Here is an 18,235-nt window from a genome sequence, read left to right as displayed (position 1 = left end):
TTAGGTGAGATTTTGTTAGAAAAGAGAGAAAATAATATATATATTCACATTCGAATTTCCCAAGGTCATTGACTGCATGGTCACTGGTATGGTTCGGCTCTGGAGGACGGCCTCAGGATGGCTTCTAAAGATCAAATGTAGATGTGTTGTTTCTCTTGTTTTCTGTATTTTAGCTTATTGTAGGTAAAACCTCCATAGCTCGGCGTAGGACTGGAACCTGCGTGCGCTGCAGTTATGTGCTGTCTACACACCCTGTCCTGGCGCTGCTCATGCTGGGACTCCACTTGTCTGTCAATGAAGAGGCAATGAAGCATGAAGCATGATTTACAAGCGTGGTTGTTTCACAGCCACCTTCCGTCACCAGAAGGCAGAGCTGCTGTGAACAGGAGCGGCTCCCACCGCTCTTTCCAGCAGGTGCTGCCACCCTGCTGTTGCAGCGCTGGTCGCTGTGCCATGTGCCATAAATCTGGCCTGGTGAGGCTTCGTGGTTTAGTTTGGATGGGTTAGTTGCTTCAAAGGAATTGTGTTGTTAGTGAAGAAATTGCTGTTCTCTTCTTGCTGGGGTGGAGGTAACACAGCAACAGAGATGCACCCAGGTGTAGGAAGGTGCTACCTCTTCACTGTGAGGGCAATTGCCAACTGAAACATGGTTGTGGTTTCTTTTCAGAAGAAAAGAAAAAAAAAAAGGCAAAGTAATTGAAGGATTGTTTTTCACTGCAAACATGATTAGTTTCATATATATGCGGAAATAGAATTAACTGGTGCTGCTGTCCTGCAATTCAAAGAGTCATTAAATTAATCTCCGTATACTTGATTGGTTTATATTGATTAGACATAGTTATAGCTACAGTTTTCTTTTTTTTTCTTTAAGGAAAGGTAGGTAGAGAGAGCTTCCAGTAATCCGCTGGAGGGAAGATAACATAATCAACATGTTTGCCTTGTGCGGCAGCTGTGGTTTCTACGGTCTTCTGCATTTGGACATGAAGAGATCCTGGTTCTTTGAAAACACACTTAAGCTTTTCCAAACTTTGCGCAACTGTGGATATTTCCTCGGTAGCAGGGTCGCTTACCAAGGAAACTCGATAGTCACTAGAAGCCAAAAGAGGAAGATTAATGATGCCCTGGGAAGGACGCATCTTTTCTGCAGCCTGTGCGGCTGGGGTGCGGTGGTTTTGGTGGGGGTACCCCTAGCTCCCTCAGCTGGGCCAGGGTCACCAAAAGGCAATGGCGGAGGTGGCAGGGGACCTGCTTCTTCCTCCTCTTTGCATCCAAGCGATGACTCAGAAGCGTTCATGACTTACTGTGGCTCTCTTTAAAAGCCAGAGGAGCTGTTTGCCTCAGCCTCCAAAGACTTGAGGGATGGAGTGGTTTTGAGAAGCTTGAAGCTTGAAAAGCTGAAGTGTCTCAGGTGGCTCCTTCCTCAGGTTCATCATCTGACTGATGCTGCTGCGGTCTTGGAGACAACCACTGTTCTCACCAGATATGTAATTTTCCCCCAAACCTCCATCTTGGGGGGGATGGGGAAAGGGGAAAAAAAAAAAAAAACACAGAAAAAAGTAAAAAAAGACCCACAACCCCCTAAAACAAAAACAAGAAACAAAACATGCTTGTATAAAGCCCTTGGCTCTGTTCCTCGTCTTTTAACTTACTTTATGATGATCAGTTGAAGAGGGTTTTTTTTTTTCATGGTGTAACATTGTATTTTGAACTGCTAAGATGTGGAAAGATTTTTTTTTCTGGGCAAAGGTTATTTGCCTGCTTCATATGTGTTTTGTTTTAGTCTGTGTCACGTTTTATGTACTTGTATTGTCTTTTGTACTTATCTACAATACTTCATAGGAGTATTTTACCTCCTTATCCCCCCCCCTCCCCCCCTCCCCATGGTAAATATTGGGAAAGAAGAGAAGCCTGAGATGGTGTTTCAACCTCAAAAGGTCAGAGGAAGATAGCTGTTGAAGATAGCAGGGCTGCAAAACAGGGAGATGGCTTAGAAGGGCAGGTATGGGCCAGAGCTAGGAGAATGAAAAATCCTAATGAGTTCAGTTTTTCATTAGACACTTAAAGGCAAATCAAGGAATCGTGTCCTAGGTCCTCAGATGGGGGTGGAATAGATGATGGGTGGGATGAGACTTCTGCTCATTTCCAGGATGAGCAAGTATACAGTGAGCTGTCTGAAAACTATATAATTTCAAACGTGGGTCTTCAGGTCATCATCCTGAAGCTGTTCTTCAGAGCTTAATGCCATAATGCAGATTTTTTTTTTTTTTCTGCTTTCTTATATTGAGGAAATCCATACTTTTTAGAGCTGAAAGTCTGGGTTTGGTACCTCTGGAAATATCAGTTCATATCCTTTTGGTACAGTAGGAGATCCTAACCTTTTTTATACAACATGTTTATTCTCAAAATGAGTTGTACAAAAATTTTTTAGTTAGAACTCTGTTTGGTTGAACACTTCCTGCCATTGTATGTGATTGGTCATCCTTTGGATCACTGAAGACCATTTAAAATGACAAATCAAGCTTCTTTTGCTTTCCTCACCATTCTTATTAGCACACACAACATCTCTTTGGCATAGCGAAGGAATTTTACCCACAATTTCTTTCTGGGCACCATAACTGTATTACGAAGGATGATAAGTTTTAAGTGATACCAAAATGTATGTCTGTGCATGTTAAGCTATTTTGTGCGTCCAGCCCACACAAGATGAGACTCAGTGTTTCATCTTGCAATGAGGATTGTTTCATCTAATGATGTGATGCAACCCAGTGTCTGGGGCAAGTTGAAAGCATGGGTTCTTGGTCAATCCTTGTGCTGCAGCTGCGTGTTGAGGCCCTTGGCTTAGTTAGGGTTGTTTCCTTAATTGTGCCCTTGCCCTTTACCCTTTATCACTTTCCACCATTCAGCTTCTTAGGCTCTTTTTATTACGATTATTAATCACAGTAGTTGTCCGTCTTGCTTAATATAGCAGAGCTGGGTTCAGCTGACTGTCCTTCTGGTTGTTCTGTGTGTGTGTGTGTGTGTGTGTTTTGTTTTATTTGTTTTTTAAATCACTGCAGAGGTCAATTTCTCCAGTGTATGAGGAGCTGCTGAAAAACAAAGATACTACTCAAATAATGTAGATTAATAATTCTGGAAAAAAAAAGAAAAAAAAAAAGAAAAAAAAAGAAAAAAAACTTAGTGTGCTGTCTCAACTATATGTGTTTTTGTGAGCCTTCTTATCAACTGTTCATTTGTGGGGGTGGAAAAAAGTGCTGCCCCTCCTTGTTTTTGAATGGAGACATGGACTTCCCCTGTGTATTTTTTGACTATCCTGCTGTTGTCTGGAAATCAAAACTTTAACCCAGAGGTATTTAATATGCCTGCAAAGTTTGAAAATAAACTATTTGAAGCATGATAGAGAGATGAGGCAAAATCTATGCAATACATATTCACGAATAGCTTTGTTTTGACATTTATCTTGCTGTGTTCATTCTGCCAACTGGCTTCAGGCACGGCTACCAAAAGAATGAACACATGTTGCATTCATTAGTTCTCATCTGGCTGTGCTTCATCTTGCAAGACAGACAAAATCACGATCGTACTAAATAGATTGTAATGCATTTGTAATACGAGGTCTTTTCTGCATAACAGAGTGGCGGCTTTGCAAAGCTGCTGCTCTTAAACCACGGCATTTTGCTTCATTTTAATGAAATGAATGCAAGTATATTGCCAGTGATGTCATTGCTTTTTCGCCTTGAAAGATGTCATAGGAAAAATATTCAAATATAATACTAAATAAACAACCGCCCCTTTGCCCTCCCCTCCGTGTGAACTTTTCATTTCACGTTGCACTGTGACTGCCATTAGGTCTGTCTTCTCCAACACACACACAGACGTGCTGTGGAACAATAATAGTTTATTTTAATTGATCCGTTACAGAAATCCTTTTCATTAGCTATTTGTGGTGGTTCTTAATGTTCAGACTGAGGGCAAATATATACTGCTGTTGGCTTTTCCTAGTTAACATCACAGCATTAAAGCTGTATTTAATGTTTGCCGTGAATACATTGCGTTGCAGTCCCATCTGAAAGAGGCATGGCAGGGTGCCCGTGTGACAGCCTAATTGTTTTGGTTTTAAATGGAAGTGGTGCAGGATCTTGTGTGTGTATAAACAATGCCCATTTTCCGACTCTGAAGCAGGTCGATGAGCAGCTGGTGAATTCTGTTTCCCTTAAGGAACATTAAAAAAAATAAATAAAAAAAAGGCAACGCAGTCGTAACGCTGGGATCACTGATGGGTAGCCAGCACGCCGTGAAGTATTTCTGTGCTGCATGCGCCTCGTAAGTGCCTTTATTGGTGTATTTCTGACGTCTGAGGGCTAGCCACTCCCTGCGGCAGCCTGGGATTTTTGTCCCTATCCCACCCCCTTCAGCCTCTGGCTGAGGCTTCGGGCAGAGGGGCTGCGTTGAGCCCCCCGGGGTGGCTGCGGGCTGGGGATGGAGGGCAGCTTGCCCTGCCTGGCGGATGGCTGCGATCCCGCCGTGCTGGGGAACTTCTGTACGGGTAAAGTACAGTGCTTTTGGGCAGGGGGGGAAAGGGAAAGCTGTAAATGCCAGGACGAATATTTATTTCGGTGATTGAGTTGACTGCAGCCGGCAAGGGGTGCTTGTGCAGAGGCTGAGATACTCACTGTGGTGCAGCGTCCTAACCTTGAGAAAACTTAAGGGGAAGAAAAAAAAAAAAAGATGTGTGTATAGTGGAGAAAATAACGGGGAGGTGATTAGGCAGTTAATACTCGCAGGGCACGATGCTTCTGGTGCGGTGGCTTTGGTGGAGTGCATGCTCAGCGCATCGCGGACCAAGAGAGAAGCGTGCAGAGTGACCCTTCCCACGCGTGGGCCAGAGCAGCTGCTGTGCACCACGCTTCAGGCAGCACCTCGGGTTTGTGTCTTTGGAAAGAAAAGGAAGACGAAGCTCCTGCAGGGAAGCTTTGGCTGCGTGCGGGCCTCTCAGGCAGGAGGCAGCAAAGATTCGTTCAAAGTAGGCGGTTAAAGTAGCTCTGCCCGCCGCAGCCTGAGCTGCGTACGTATTTGTGTGTCTGTGTGTAAAACATGTATTTGTCCTTCAGAGGTAAGGGTTTTTTCCATTTTCATTTTTACCGGTGCCTTGGTAAAAATGAAATCTTTCAGCACAGACTTCCTTTCTTTAAACAGTTGCTATCAAACCAGCCTCTGTTTAGTGTAAATCAGATAACTAATTGCAGCATTCTTGCCATATCAACCAAAAGTTTGAGTTCAGCCTTTAGGAGGAAGAAAAATAATACTAAAAAGACCACCAAGTCCAAATAGAGACCAAATGTATTGTTCTTGTATATGGTAGAGAAGCATGTTATTCCCAATGAAACAAACTTCACTGAGTAGTTCTTTGTCTGCTGATTCACGCAGTGCAGTTTTCATGTAAGTACAGCATCTTGCCTATAAAAGCTTACACTTTTTTTTTTTTTTCTCTCTCCATAAAATGCATCTGTCAACAGGAAAGTTTGCTTAAAAAATAAATATGGGCAGGTACTTGCTGTGTAAATTTCTATGCGTATTTAATGGGAGAAAGAAGTGACCTTGCCGCAGCGTGCTTTCTTAAAGTGAGCAACACACTGAACTTTATCTGCTTTAGAATTCAAAGCATTCAGTTTAGAATTTAAGATGTAGCAACCCTGGGGAAAGAGGGAGGGTGAATTGGAAATTTTAAAATGCTTCATACGGTCTTTTGCAGACTTGCACAATTTTGTGTGGTGGAAGAGTAAAAAGGGGCTAACGTTTAACTGTTTATCTTCAGAACAAAATTCAGCAGAAGAGAAATTCTTACGGCTGTATCTGGCCAGCACTGTTACTGGTGAGTTGAGGGTTACGTGAAGATATTTCCATTGATTTTAATGGCTTTTTCCAAGAGTTTCTGTGATCCTCTGATTAGAACTATACCACTGTCTCAGCCTTGAGTTCGAGGCATACACAGAGCTTCAGAAGCAAGTGTGACATGATGGGCTGGCCTCTGAGATTTGCCTAGAAATCCAGCATAATAAGGTGTAAGAAATACGTTCTTTACTTAATGCTTACATTCTACTTTAACTCTTTTCTGCATCTTAGAAAATAATTTTGACTAATATCTTGATACAAGATTGAGGTTTTTGCTGAGTAAAAGTTAACATCAGAATTCATAGTTGAAAGAAAATATGACTTTGGATATTTTTAGCAATGTAATGTATTCTGCTGATTTAAAACTTCATTCCTACTTACATCATTAAACCTAATGTACCCTTGTATAAATTTTTTGAGGAATGTGCCCTGGTTGACAAGTATACTTACAGCAGTAAGAAGCTGGTATGACGAAGAATCAACTGCTTTGTTCATATGACATTTCTGACCGCATTCTCGAGAGTTCCTTGCCTTAAGAACTTTTTGCAATGGTAATTGGTAACAAGAAGTTGGAAAAAGCCTGAGACGTAGTTGTAGAAAGATGGATTTTTTTTTGACCACAGATGCTCATTCTTGCTTTACGTGTAGGAGATTAAGACCTTGCAGTAATGATATGGCATTTGGGATAAGGTTTGGGGGATGACTTCTTAATTTATTATTATTATTATTTTTAATAAAGGTTCTACAATGATATGCTTTGTTATGAGAGCTGCTACTGCTGCTGTGTGTTACCTGTAGTGGTGACTTGTTTTGTGTTGGTGCTTGACAAACACAGAATCAAAGAAAAAAAAAAAAAAAAACCTTCTTTGTAGGGGTCCTCCTGGCTGTTATTTCTGGGTATCATTTTAAATACATCCTATTTCTCATTTGTTGGCAGAGCTAAAATAAATCTGTTGTTCAGCGGGGAAGAAGTAGAACTTCCTTTTAATAAATGGAACATCAGAACTGATAGGGAACTTGTCCAGATTTTTAAAAAAGTTTGTTAGGTGTCAAGTTATGGATTTTTTTTTTTTTTAATATACTAATGTTTAATAAGCCTTTTGTAACTAAAATACAGGCAGGGTTTACATCATAACATGTCCTTTCAGAAATATCTTGTCTATCAAATTTGATCTGGGCTAGAATTTAGCTTAGGTTATACAGGACAGGATAGAAATTTTTAGTTTGATCAAGGAAGATATTTACTTGCTCAGAAAACTTTAACTTTGCATGCTTTGCATTAAATATTTGCCTCCAGTGACATTTAGCATCACAAGCAGCACTTATAAATGGGTGTGGAAAAAAAATGATGCCACTCTCAGAGTCCCCAGATATGGAAAATTGGTTGCTTTCAGGCTTCTACATTTATTTTGATACTTTTATCTTTAACACCGAAGGAGCAGAGCGTTCACTTAGGTACTGTGTCACAGTGGGGAGCAGCTGCTGCTAGAGGCATTAGTGGCATTTGTATACTCTCAGTTTATACACTTGAAATATTATGGTTTAATAATAATAATGTTTTTATCATCATTATTATTTGTTGTAGGTTTCAGTGTATTTGACACACACAATTCAGTTTCATATGAGAGTCAGAGCATGGCTAGCTTTAAAACGACCTTAACTTACTATTTCTGAGTAATTACTAGGTAACTGGTCCACGTTATCATTTTCATCTTCCAAAACAATGAAACTCAGAGCCCGCATTCTCCTGTTCAGTTAATATATTTTTGCAAATGAGGGCAAATTCCTGCCAGCCTGCCTCACCAACCCACGCTGGGTTACCTGAAATGAGATTTCTAGGTGGCAAGATGGGAGAAATCTTCCAACACACTGCGAGCGCTGCTGTGGGTTTGAATCCACCGTTTATCCCACACCGCTCGTGGTGGGAGACGAGGGTTAGGCTCTTGCCGCCTGCTGAGGGCTCACCGTGGGACAACGAGGGTGCTGCCTCTCTGCCTCTGTTCGATCTCTTGAGCCTGAGACTCATTTAAACAGTTTTACTGTCAGGAAGAGGTACTAGCGAGAGCCTTTTGTTTCAGCTTCTTCAGCTCTTAGGTCTAGAGGTAAAATCCTGTCTCATTATAGGGTGTGAAAATACCATTGCTGCCTCTTAGGGACCCATAAACCTACCAGAGTTTGCAAAATAGTGTATGCTTGTTTCTAAATTCTACTTCATACTTCCTTATCAGGTTACTACAGCTTTACTTACTTTCTCCTACTAATTTGGCAGAGTTAAACAAACCTATTATTGAGTGCTTATATGAAGTAATTGTAAGTGCTGTTGGACTAAACAATATTTATTTGCTTCATGTATTAGATGAACCCATGCTTAATGAAGCGAACTGTAAGCTCAATCAGCTGGTTCTGTTTCCAGGCTTCATCCCATTAAACATCCCCTCAAAGTGCCATTTACTCTTCAGATACCATTCCCTTTCCAGGTATTCATCCGGGAGTGAGGGACATGCCTCTCCAGAGCCAGCAGTGCCCAGGACGAGCCAGCAGAGTGGCACCAGCAGGGCAGCAGGCATCGCTTTGTCTGGCCAGGAGATGTGTCAGGCTCCCATGCATGTTGCTGGCTGGAGACCTGGGTATGCTCCTGGGTGTCCTGCTCTCAGTGGCCCTGCTGGAGCAGGTGCTTGAAGCAGGCAGCCTCCAGAGGTCCCTGCCAGCTACATCCAGTCTGCGATGCTGCACAATGTTTTGCACATGCACATCATTAAAAATATTACAATGTGACTAAGAAACAACAAAAAAAAGTATCCCTGGTACATACTTTACTAGATATCTGCGGTATTGCACAGTAACATGTAGCTAAATACCTACTGTATTGTGCTGTAACACCAGTGCTATGGAGATACGAAATAAAGTCACAAATACAAAAGTCACCAGGGTTTTCCATCTTGCAGTGCTAAGAAGGCTATATTTACCTGACTCAGTGGAATTGTCTCACTTCTTTTACTTGGTAGTTAATATTCAGAAATGTGGTTTTGGTTTTTGTAATGTTTCTTCTGCTATGCCTCTTCTGCTATCTCACTTCTAACAGTTCTAGGAATATGTATTAGTCATCAAGAGGGGGTTGAAAAGATGGTGATGATGACTGGTGCAGGGCAACGGTTCGCGTTTTCTTAGGACTTGCAGAAAGTGCTAAGAAAGCTAATTTTCTTAGAAAATGCAGGGAAAGAGATGGTAGGAAGGACCAAGTGTGCCAGCCATTAGTCACAGTTTTTAGTGCATGATGAGAAGATGTTCTGGTGTATTATAATAACATAGACAGAGTTTAGGTGCCAAGTCTTCTGCCTGTGTTCTTCTCTCCCACCATCATTTTTGTTCTTCATATGCTCTAAAATGGCATATTAATTTGTTGGGTTTTGCCCTTGTTTGCCTGTGATGCTATTCAGAAGTGCTTGAAACCATGAGAATACCCAGTCAGGTTACTGGTACCTATGAAATGCATTGAGGGGAGCATTTCCTTCCACGAGAAGCTGAATGAGGTGCCTTCTCCACCCACGGGTCAAAACTAGGTCTTCCTGGCTCTCAGAGGCACAGGCTGCCTTTCCTATTGTGCTTTCCCTATAAGGACTTTTTGGTATGTCGCAGGTCACAAGGGATGGTCACACCTAGTCAGTGTGGGCTTGCACACGAGGTGCGGAGTACTAAGTGAAGGTGGGAATGTACAGCATGTTGACACAGCAGGTTAGTAAATGTGGATTAACAGCCTGGCATTTATTCTTGAGTAAGAGTATACGCTTGAGTAGTTACTACAGGGAAGCTGTGATGCTGTTGACTCCCTCTTCTCCTCACTCCCTGAGTTTATGTGGCCATACACTGGGTTGTAGCCCAACGTTGTGTGGTTAGAACATGCTGTTCAGGTGTTGCTGACTTCAAACACACCCATCCTGTGCTCATATGCAAGTGCTGGGGCCCATTTGCAGCTCAGCATTTCTGCTGCTTGTGAATTTTTGTGAATCTGTGCCTTATGCGTAGAACAATCCTTCTTTCTAATGAGACTTTGATTGGTGTCATTTCTTAACTAAATTACTTATTTGGAGGAATAAGGAAGAAAACAGGCAAAGCATGAGGCTGCTTATTCATGATTCATGGCACTGGTGTTATTTAGTCACAACCAGATTTAATTCTTGGTTCTCTATAAAGTGTCTGCAGTACTTGATTACTTCCAATGCCAGACACATCTGTAATCAGTCCCATCTCCTCTACTGTTTATAGTGATGTTCTTTTTACCTAAAAACTGTTGCTTTGTAGCAAATAGTGGGAAAAGAAACCGGAAGCTTTTTTTCTACTTCAAAGACTCCATCCATCTAATGAATAGATTATAGGTAACCTGTTTATGATACAAAACATGATGGAATTAAAAATAACTTAATAGAAATATAGTCCCTTTTATGTTTACAGAATTTGACAAATATTCCACATCAGAAATGTGTGTTTTTCTAAAAGATCCTTTTGAGAAGGAAGGAAAATGCATCCCTATGAAAGTGTTTTTCCCATGCAGGCAAATTCCGTGCACACACTCATGATGGTTTCATATGATTTATCCATGGTGACTATGATACTTCAATTTTGTATGGGACTTTTACATAAAATACGTTCAAGGTGAAATTTTGAAAGGTCTTAGCCAAACTGTTCTTAACCTAAGTATTTAGTCCCAAATGTTGAGTGATTTATTTTTTTTTTTCCTCTTAGAAGTTGTAGTATCATAGAACACTGTTTACGTGTCTGTGTTTGCTTGCAGGTGAATTGATTCAGAAGCGTGCCCTAACCTAAATAAAGATGAGACCTAATTCCTCCTTTTCAGTTGGAATTTTCCACTTTAAATGGGAAAGCAAAGATCACTGGGTTGTAATTGGAACTAAAATTTTGTTATCAGTGTAGTGACCATGTACACCCCAGCTGACAAATGGGGAAAAAATGTGAAATTCTATTTATTTTGCTCTCAATCAAGAGTAAACAAGGCCTTATCTTTTTTTTTTTTTTTTAATTATTATTATTACTATTATTTTTAGAGGGGGGGGCTGTTTTTTATTTTTACTTATTTATTTATTTATTTTTCCCTGCTGGTGTTCAGTTTACTACATCCTTTTTCAGCTGTGGCCTAATAATACCAGGATTAGGAACCGATACCATCATTGAAGCTGGCTTCATTTTTATCTATTAGTTTCTGGGGAAGCAGCCTTCATTTTCATGTATTAGTTTCTGTGGAAGCAGGCTATGTGTAACTAACTTTAACTTTCTAAAATATATGTGTAAACACACATGTAGGAATATGTCCTTCTGTTCTAGAAGTCTTCCTCATCATGAATGAAATTAGCTTAATTTCACTGCTATATTATTTGTTCGTAGGTTTAGAGCGTATGTGGAAAGTGATTGTTTGTGGTGTCCTTGTTAAAGAAAACATGGCAACACCTGAAGGTAGATGTGTGGTCAGAGTTGTTTAAAAGAATATCCTTGGCAAACAATACCTGGTATCGTTTGCAGTCGCTCAGACCCGCATGCTGCAGAATGGCAGGTCTGATCACTGTGCAGTAGGTCTCACATCAGGTGGGAGCAGCTGCAGCAGCAGGAGAGATGTGAGCAATGCTTTCCACCCACACCTTGTTTATAGGAGGTGCTAACCTCAGAGCTTCGCTGGGACTATTAATTGCTAACATAATGAAACAAATGAGCTTAGCTAAAGAACTAGTCACTTCTTAAATTGTATTTATGATCTGTTGCCTTTTTTGAGGGTGGTTATCAAGTTACACCAGTATAAGCAGTATTTCTGCTTGCTGTCTGGTCTGAAGTATTTTCTGTGACACATAGTATGGACATATCCCTTTATTTCTCAATACTTTCTCCTCTGTAGTAACAGAAATAGAGATGATGATTAGTGTGCAGTGAGTGGTTGCAGATACTGCCTTGCAGCTTAGCTGCGTGGGAGTCACAGAGCTTGTGCTTTGTCCTGGAACTGGAGCAGATAGCTTAGTGGTGTCTGTACCAGGACTGCTCTGTATGAAGGAGTTTTAGGTCTTTTTCAACACTTAAAAAACAAACAAAAAAAAATAATGGTGGTTTGGATGCACCTCAAGTAAGCAAAGCTGCAAGCAGGTGCAGAAGTTGGGGAGGTATCTCAGTGGAGGTAACCCAAATGGGATTTTGTGCCTGTTGCTCTAAGTGTTGTGCTAGATCTAGCTCGCGACTAGAGAGATCTAGTCCCACACTACCCAAAACCAATGAACCTTTAAAAAACATATCAGAAGCAAACCTTGTGTCTATTTTTACCTACACAAAGAGATTTTAAAACCATCAAGTTGTATCCCCTGGTTGCAGCAGTGGGTTACAACTACAATTACATACTTCATCCAGAAGTACTTCTGTCTCATTACAGCATATTTTCTTCACAAGGAAATGAATGCATGACCATCCTTAGCTTGTGGATAACAAAATGTAAGGGAGAACAATGACTTTGCAAGGTTGCTTTAGCTTGTCAGAGAAAAAGTTGGCCTTTTACTCAATGATCTCTCTTATAGAGAAGTAAAACAGTGGCTGCATGGAGTTGTGAATTAAGTGGGAAGAACTCATATACTTGAAATACCAAAAAACTGAGATAATGCAATGAGTTCATAAGTCTCCTTCCAAAGAGATTTTTGCATTTATGCGAAATTGCTGTGTCACATAAGCAATGTGTGCACTGGCCCTGGTGCACACATGTATCTGCTGAGCACTGAACCTCATGGCATCCTCTTCTTCCCAGCAGACCAAGAGGGAACATGTCCCCTGCAGGGGCAAGGGTTATTTTGTGAGGGGGAGCCCTGAGGCTGCTGTCGGCCCAAAACTGAGTCACAGTGGGCTGGTGGCCGAGGAAGAACGTGGCATCTAGTGAACCCACCTGAAAGAGGTTAATTGTGGATTTGGGGAGGGATGGTACTGGGAGTATTCACTGCAAAGTTGAATTTTGATCCTGAAATGGTACCACAAAAGATGGGCTTGGGTAGCTTTCCCTTAAACGTGAAGAATAGCACGGGTTATGCTGTTTTTAATATCAATATCAGGAAATGAATCTCTTTAATGTGCATGTACTCTAATATTGATATTTTTATACACATGTCCATCATTCCACTAGGAGAATATTCTTGTTGTGTAAAAGTAATACTGAGCCTACAAGATAACATCCTACTGTGTGTAAAATACAAGCAACCACTGGCAGAAGCACAACCTGTACAACACCAATTTATAAGTGTGCAGCATGAATAAAAACATATTTATTTGGAAAAGGAAATTAATAAAATAGGCCAGGACATTATTTTTCCTGACCTGATGGATAGTTACATTTATGATAGTGGCTTAGAATAGCACAGAATGAGATCAAATAAACTTTGTTTGTACAGTTAGATACTTATTTATGACTCCTGGGGGAAAGAAAATAGAGCAGTGTGATAGAGCATCCAGGACAACTAATTGCAGAAGTGTTCCGACATTTCCATTTGAAATGTCTAACTCGATTCCTAGATAACAGAAGCTGAAGATCATTCATCTGTGTGTTTCATGATTTGAGATGAGTAACATTTTGCAAATAAACCCTGCATGGTACAAATAAATTGTATTCATCAAAGAAGAGGGTATGTTGCTTTGGCTGATGTTATCTCACTTAATGATTTCAGTGCTTTTCTGTTTTCCTTCTGAAATTAGACCTCGCAACTGATGAGAACACAGTGAGTTTAGAGAGTAGAAACATAACTCCTGGGCAAAAATGTACTTTTTAAAAGCATGCCACAAATAAAAACTCAGATTAGTTTGTTGCCTGAATAAACAATAAATATTTAAGATTTCAGAGGGTTTCCATAAGTTTCCTATCAAAACTATGTTGAGTACTACTGAATGCAAATGTTTTGCAGCAGAGGAGATTGACTACAGTAAATGGTGGATTTTGCCTGAGTTGTTGCAATGTGAAGATTGAGGGTTTTCCAAACTGGATTTTATTTGCACATTAATGAAATAAATTGTCTTGGAAAGTTGGCAGTAACCCGTATGACTTGAGATTTAAATTCTACAAAAACATACCTAAATATACAGACATTGTTCTAAACAGGAATTAGCATCAATTAGCATCATCACTGTGACAAGAACAGTTTAAGATATATAAGTTGCCTGGGGCAATGGGGAGAGAGTTAGAGAATTTGAGATTACTATGAATGGTCTTTTTTTTTTTTTTTTTTTTTTAACCATTTCCAACCCCTCACACCAACTTCCTTGCCCTCCAGGTAACTGGTGGGTACTGCTTTGTGTAAATGAGTTGGCAAAGTACTCCTGGAAGCCATGGTGTTTCAGATGATCTCTTGTTTCTCAGTGAATTCTGCAGGATGTTTGCTGGACCTGCTCTGTGTGCTGCTTTGGATCCTGGTGCTTCTATCTGAGCCTGGATAGTGCCAATATCATTTGGCACGTTGAGCCAGATCAATGACAATTAATGCTGCTATCTTAAGATTTATGCAGCAATGAAATATGTTTAAAGAAAATGGTTATGAGTGGGAAGTCAAAGACTGAACATAAAAGCCACGGTAGGGGTAGCCCTTTAGGCCTGTCTTTAGTCTTCTGGATCATATGGGTAGTAAGGTGCAGCCTTTAATTACTTAGTCTCCCCCAAGTCAGTCAATACTCAGAAAAGACAAGTCTGCCTAAAATGCAGTTGCTCTGTATTTTGAGTTGCTTTAATTTTCTTTACTTGGCTCCCTACGTTATTTTTATGGCAAGGCTTTTAGTCGTGCTTTCCAAAGAAAGACATGAAGTTCAACACCGACTTTGCTGCAGACTTATGGTAGTGTCTCAGTAGCCTACAAGTGTTAATTAACCTTTATGCAGTGTGGGCTGATACTTGCATTTAACAGATGAAGTTAAAATGAGATTAAGGTCAAAAGCATCTGCTAATTACTCAATTTTCTCATTAAGTAATTGCCCAATTTGAAACTCTGAAGGCTTGCTTGTCGGTGTGTGCAGGCAGGACAGCCCTGTGCATGTCAAAAGCCTGATTGCTGTGGGTGTGAGGTGCCTGTGAGAGCTGGATAAGGGAAAGGAGCTCCTGGCACTGACATTTTTAGCCTGAACAATTTACTTGGCAAAGTTACTAATTTATAACTCTTTAAATAGGATTTTATCTCAGAAGTGTTCACAATTGTTAATATTGCTGACACTTCTAGTGTAATATGAAATGTTTTCAGCAAAGGAATACTGATCTTGAGGGTCTTTTCCAACCTGGATGATTCTGTGATTGTCTGTGCACTAAATGTTACTCCTAAGGCAAGTGCAGTTCATTGCAGAAGTCCTCTGTGAACTTCCAAGTGTGTGTGTTAGATAACAGAAGATGCTCTGCCTCTCTTTGTATTGCCATGACGTGAAAATAGGGTGCCACCAGATACTAAAAAGAGCCTGGGGTGACTGAGATTGCGTCTGAGTGAGATATGCAGGGCATCCCAAACAGGTGTCTGTAGCCATCATGAATTTTACATATGGTGTCTAGAGGTCATTTGTCTGTTATGCAGAAACACTCTTTGAAAAAAGATATGGGCATGTCCTGTTGGTCAAAGGCTGAGCATTGAACGATCTTGTGCTTCAGGACAATGTCAGGAGCATCAAGGGCTAACTGACACTAGGAAAAAAGTGTTTTAATTAGTGGATGGTGAAAACACAGTGAATGATCGTACTATTGAGATGCATCTTAATGGAGGTGGAGTTGATACGAACTGAACTATGCAGATTGGGAAAGGACACGAGAGACAGCATGATTACCTGCTTCTTAAAGTAATTAATGTGGATACCAATGTCAAATATAAGAAGTGTGTGCAGGTGTTGGCTTTGTTCTGTTTTCTCAGTCCGCTTATCAAAGTTAGCATTGGCAAGTACGAAGTCTGCTCTGTTTCTTGTTAAACTTGGGTGCTCAGTCAGTAGTACCAGTTACTGCAAACGTAGGCAAGCTGAACACTCTGATTAGTCAGATACAGCATGGGTGGAGTTGCACCCTGTGAATTTCATGCTGATATATTTCTAGATTATCCGTATTAAAAGTTATTGTTTACAGCAGCAGATATACTGGATTATTACAAATATATTTTTATCATAATACTGTCTGTTATTATTACAAAATTACTTTATTATGGTTTTTTTTTTGTATTGTATTTTAATCTTTCCCTTGTCTTTTCATGTCAGAAAAAAAAATAATATAAGCCTGTGTACACAAAATATGTTTAGCACATACAAGCAAAACTAATTATTAGGGATGAAAAGGTAGATCATTGTATGTGTCAGACCAGCTCTTTAAAATGCAATTGCCTCAGAACACAGGTGATGTTCTTTTCAGTGTAGTGTTGCAATAGTGCAGTTCTCAGACATGAGCTCATTTCAAATAAATCGTAAATCAGTTGAAAATTGTAAAGATCGGTAGCAACTATTGCATTGCGGAATACTCATGCCCAGATAAAATCTTCTAGTGGAACATCTACAGACAAAACTTGGATTATACATATGTAGCATGCTTAATAGAAAAGTCCAAATGCAACTTTGCCCACTATAGTTATAGTATATATATCTTTATTATAGTTATATATAGTTATATATATCTTTCTATAGATACATATCTTAACTATAGATACATAATTATATATCTTTGTATATTATTGTTTTAAAACATATTGCAGTGCTATGATGATTTAATTTTATCATTTATAACATGTTATTTTATTGTTTTTTTTTTTTCTTTTGAGTTTTGGATTGTATGATAATTTGTAATGATATATACCGATCTATAGAGATCTATTCCAGATGTGCCAGTTTTCATTTATCAAAGTCGTGCAAAAATTCATAGAAGTATAAACCATATTCCTATTGGGGTTTTCACTGAGGTTTTTCGATGCAGTCTAGATTTTCAGCCTTGACTAAGGGTTTTTTTTGGATTGGTTTGGTTTTAAGACCCAGTTCTGTGTCCTTCAGTTAAAAGGTTGGATTGCACTGCTGTATTTTAAAGTGAAAAATGTTTTATATCTATATTATATTATATATATTATATTGTTTATGATTAAAAATGCAGATTACCCATTAAGATGATCATTTTTAATGTTTAAGGCATTGGGCATTGCACTTTAATTTTATGGTCTGATTCTGTGTAGGATCTATACAAATAAGCTTACTGTGGACATTAGTTTAAAAATAGTTATGAAAGGCTAATGGAGAATAATACTTTGTTTATTTATTTATTTATTTATTTATTTTTTAACTAGCATGGAGGGGACTAAGATTGAACTATGAAATGTTAAATAATCCAGTGAATTGTACAAGACAGTTTTCTTAATATGATAGTACTCGTGCAGCTGGTTGAGTGGGGACTGACAACATGCTGCTTCTTCCTGAGAACCTGAATAAATGTTTGTGCAAGAGAAAAATAACAGTTTTAGCTCATACTGGAAGTACTAACATGCCATGCATTTGCAAGCTGCAAGATGGGTACTAGTCTGCAGACAATGATCTGTAGCCATTTCAAAACATCTGCATTATTGTTCTACAAGAAAGTAAAGGAACACCTTTTACCTTTGTCTGCAGTAACAACTACAGATTTCCTAATGAATTTGAGCAGGTTTTGTTTGTTTGTTTGTTTGTTTAATTCTGAATGGAAAAATTGGGAAACAAGGAAAAGCAAATGAAAAGATATGTGGGGTAATCAAGAGTGTTAAAGGTCTTGCATTCACAGCAAGGGAAAACTTAGAGCTTCCATGCCACCAGGTCTAGCTTCCAGAGGCACATTAGAAATGAATAAGGTATCTGTTACTAATATCAAGCTTTCTTAATTTTCCACATTTATGTTGCGTGTTTTAGTTCCAGTTCTTCTCATGCTCCTTCCATGACTCACGTCCTTTACAAAATCAAGATAGTTTGTATGTATACTGACATTTGGATGAGGTGAAGGAGATACTGCAAGCAAAATATTGTAGAGTCTAGTTCTTCCTTTCTTAGAGAGTTATGCATTACAGACTCAGAACAGGATCTTCACACCTTTTATAAGCTAGGTGTAAGAAAAATAAGTGGCAGAGGACTTTGAAGAAATTTTCTTTCAATTAGCATGGTAAGAAAAACAAATTTGTCAGTTATCTCTCTGGAAATAAATCCCTCAGCTAGAGTCAAATAATTCACTGACCTTCAGGATAAAGGTTGCAGGCTGTGCAAATACGTACCGTCCTACATGCATGGGCACATCACAGGTCTAGTGAGGAACGGTTCTACTGGGCCAGTTATCTTCAGAAATTGTGATCCAGACCTTTCTGCTACTGCA

General features: G+C 39.6%; 1 protein-coding gene across 16 annotated transcripts in view; it reads left to right on the top strand.

Moving 5' to 3' along the window:
- Nucleotides 1-18,235, top strand: part of EML4 (EMAP like 4) — a 203,683-nt gene that overhangs the window by 109,309 nt on the left and 76,139 nt on the right. For 3 of the 16 annotated variants that reach the window (XM_072035758.1, XM_038176041.2, XM_038176039.2), the window contains exons 1-2: nucleotides 4,405-4,543; nucleotides 5,813-5,869. The exons of 6 other annotated variants lie outside the window; for them this stretch is intronic. In XM_072035758.1, the coding sequence (XP_071891859.1) occupies nucleotides 4,477-4,543; nucleotides 5,813-5,869 (124 nt within the window). In that variant the 5' untranslated portion in view covers nucleotides 4,405-4,476. Of the gene's footprint in view, nucleotides 1-4,301; nucleotides 4,321-4,387; nucleotides 4,544-5,812; nucleotides 5,870-5,983; nucleotides 6,058-18,235 lie in introns of those variants that run through there. 7 more of the 16 variants (XM_072035762.1, XM_038176042.2, XM_038176038.2 and 4 more) reach the window with 6 other exon arrangements.

The sequence above is a fragment of the Anas platyrhynchos genome, chromosome 3 (genome assembly GCF_047663525.1).
Source record: "Anas platyrhynchos isolate ZD024472 breed Pekin duck chromosome 3, IASCAAS_PekinDuck_T2T, whole genome shotgun sequence".
Lineage (NCBI taxonomy): Eukaryota > Metazoa > Chordata > Aves > Anseriformes > Anatidae > Anas > Anas platyrhynchos.
Note: the sequence above shows the minus strand (reverse complement) of the source record. Positions and strands in the feature narration are given on the sequence as shown.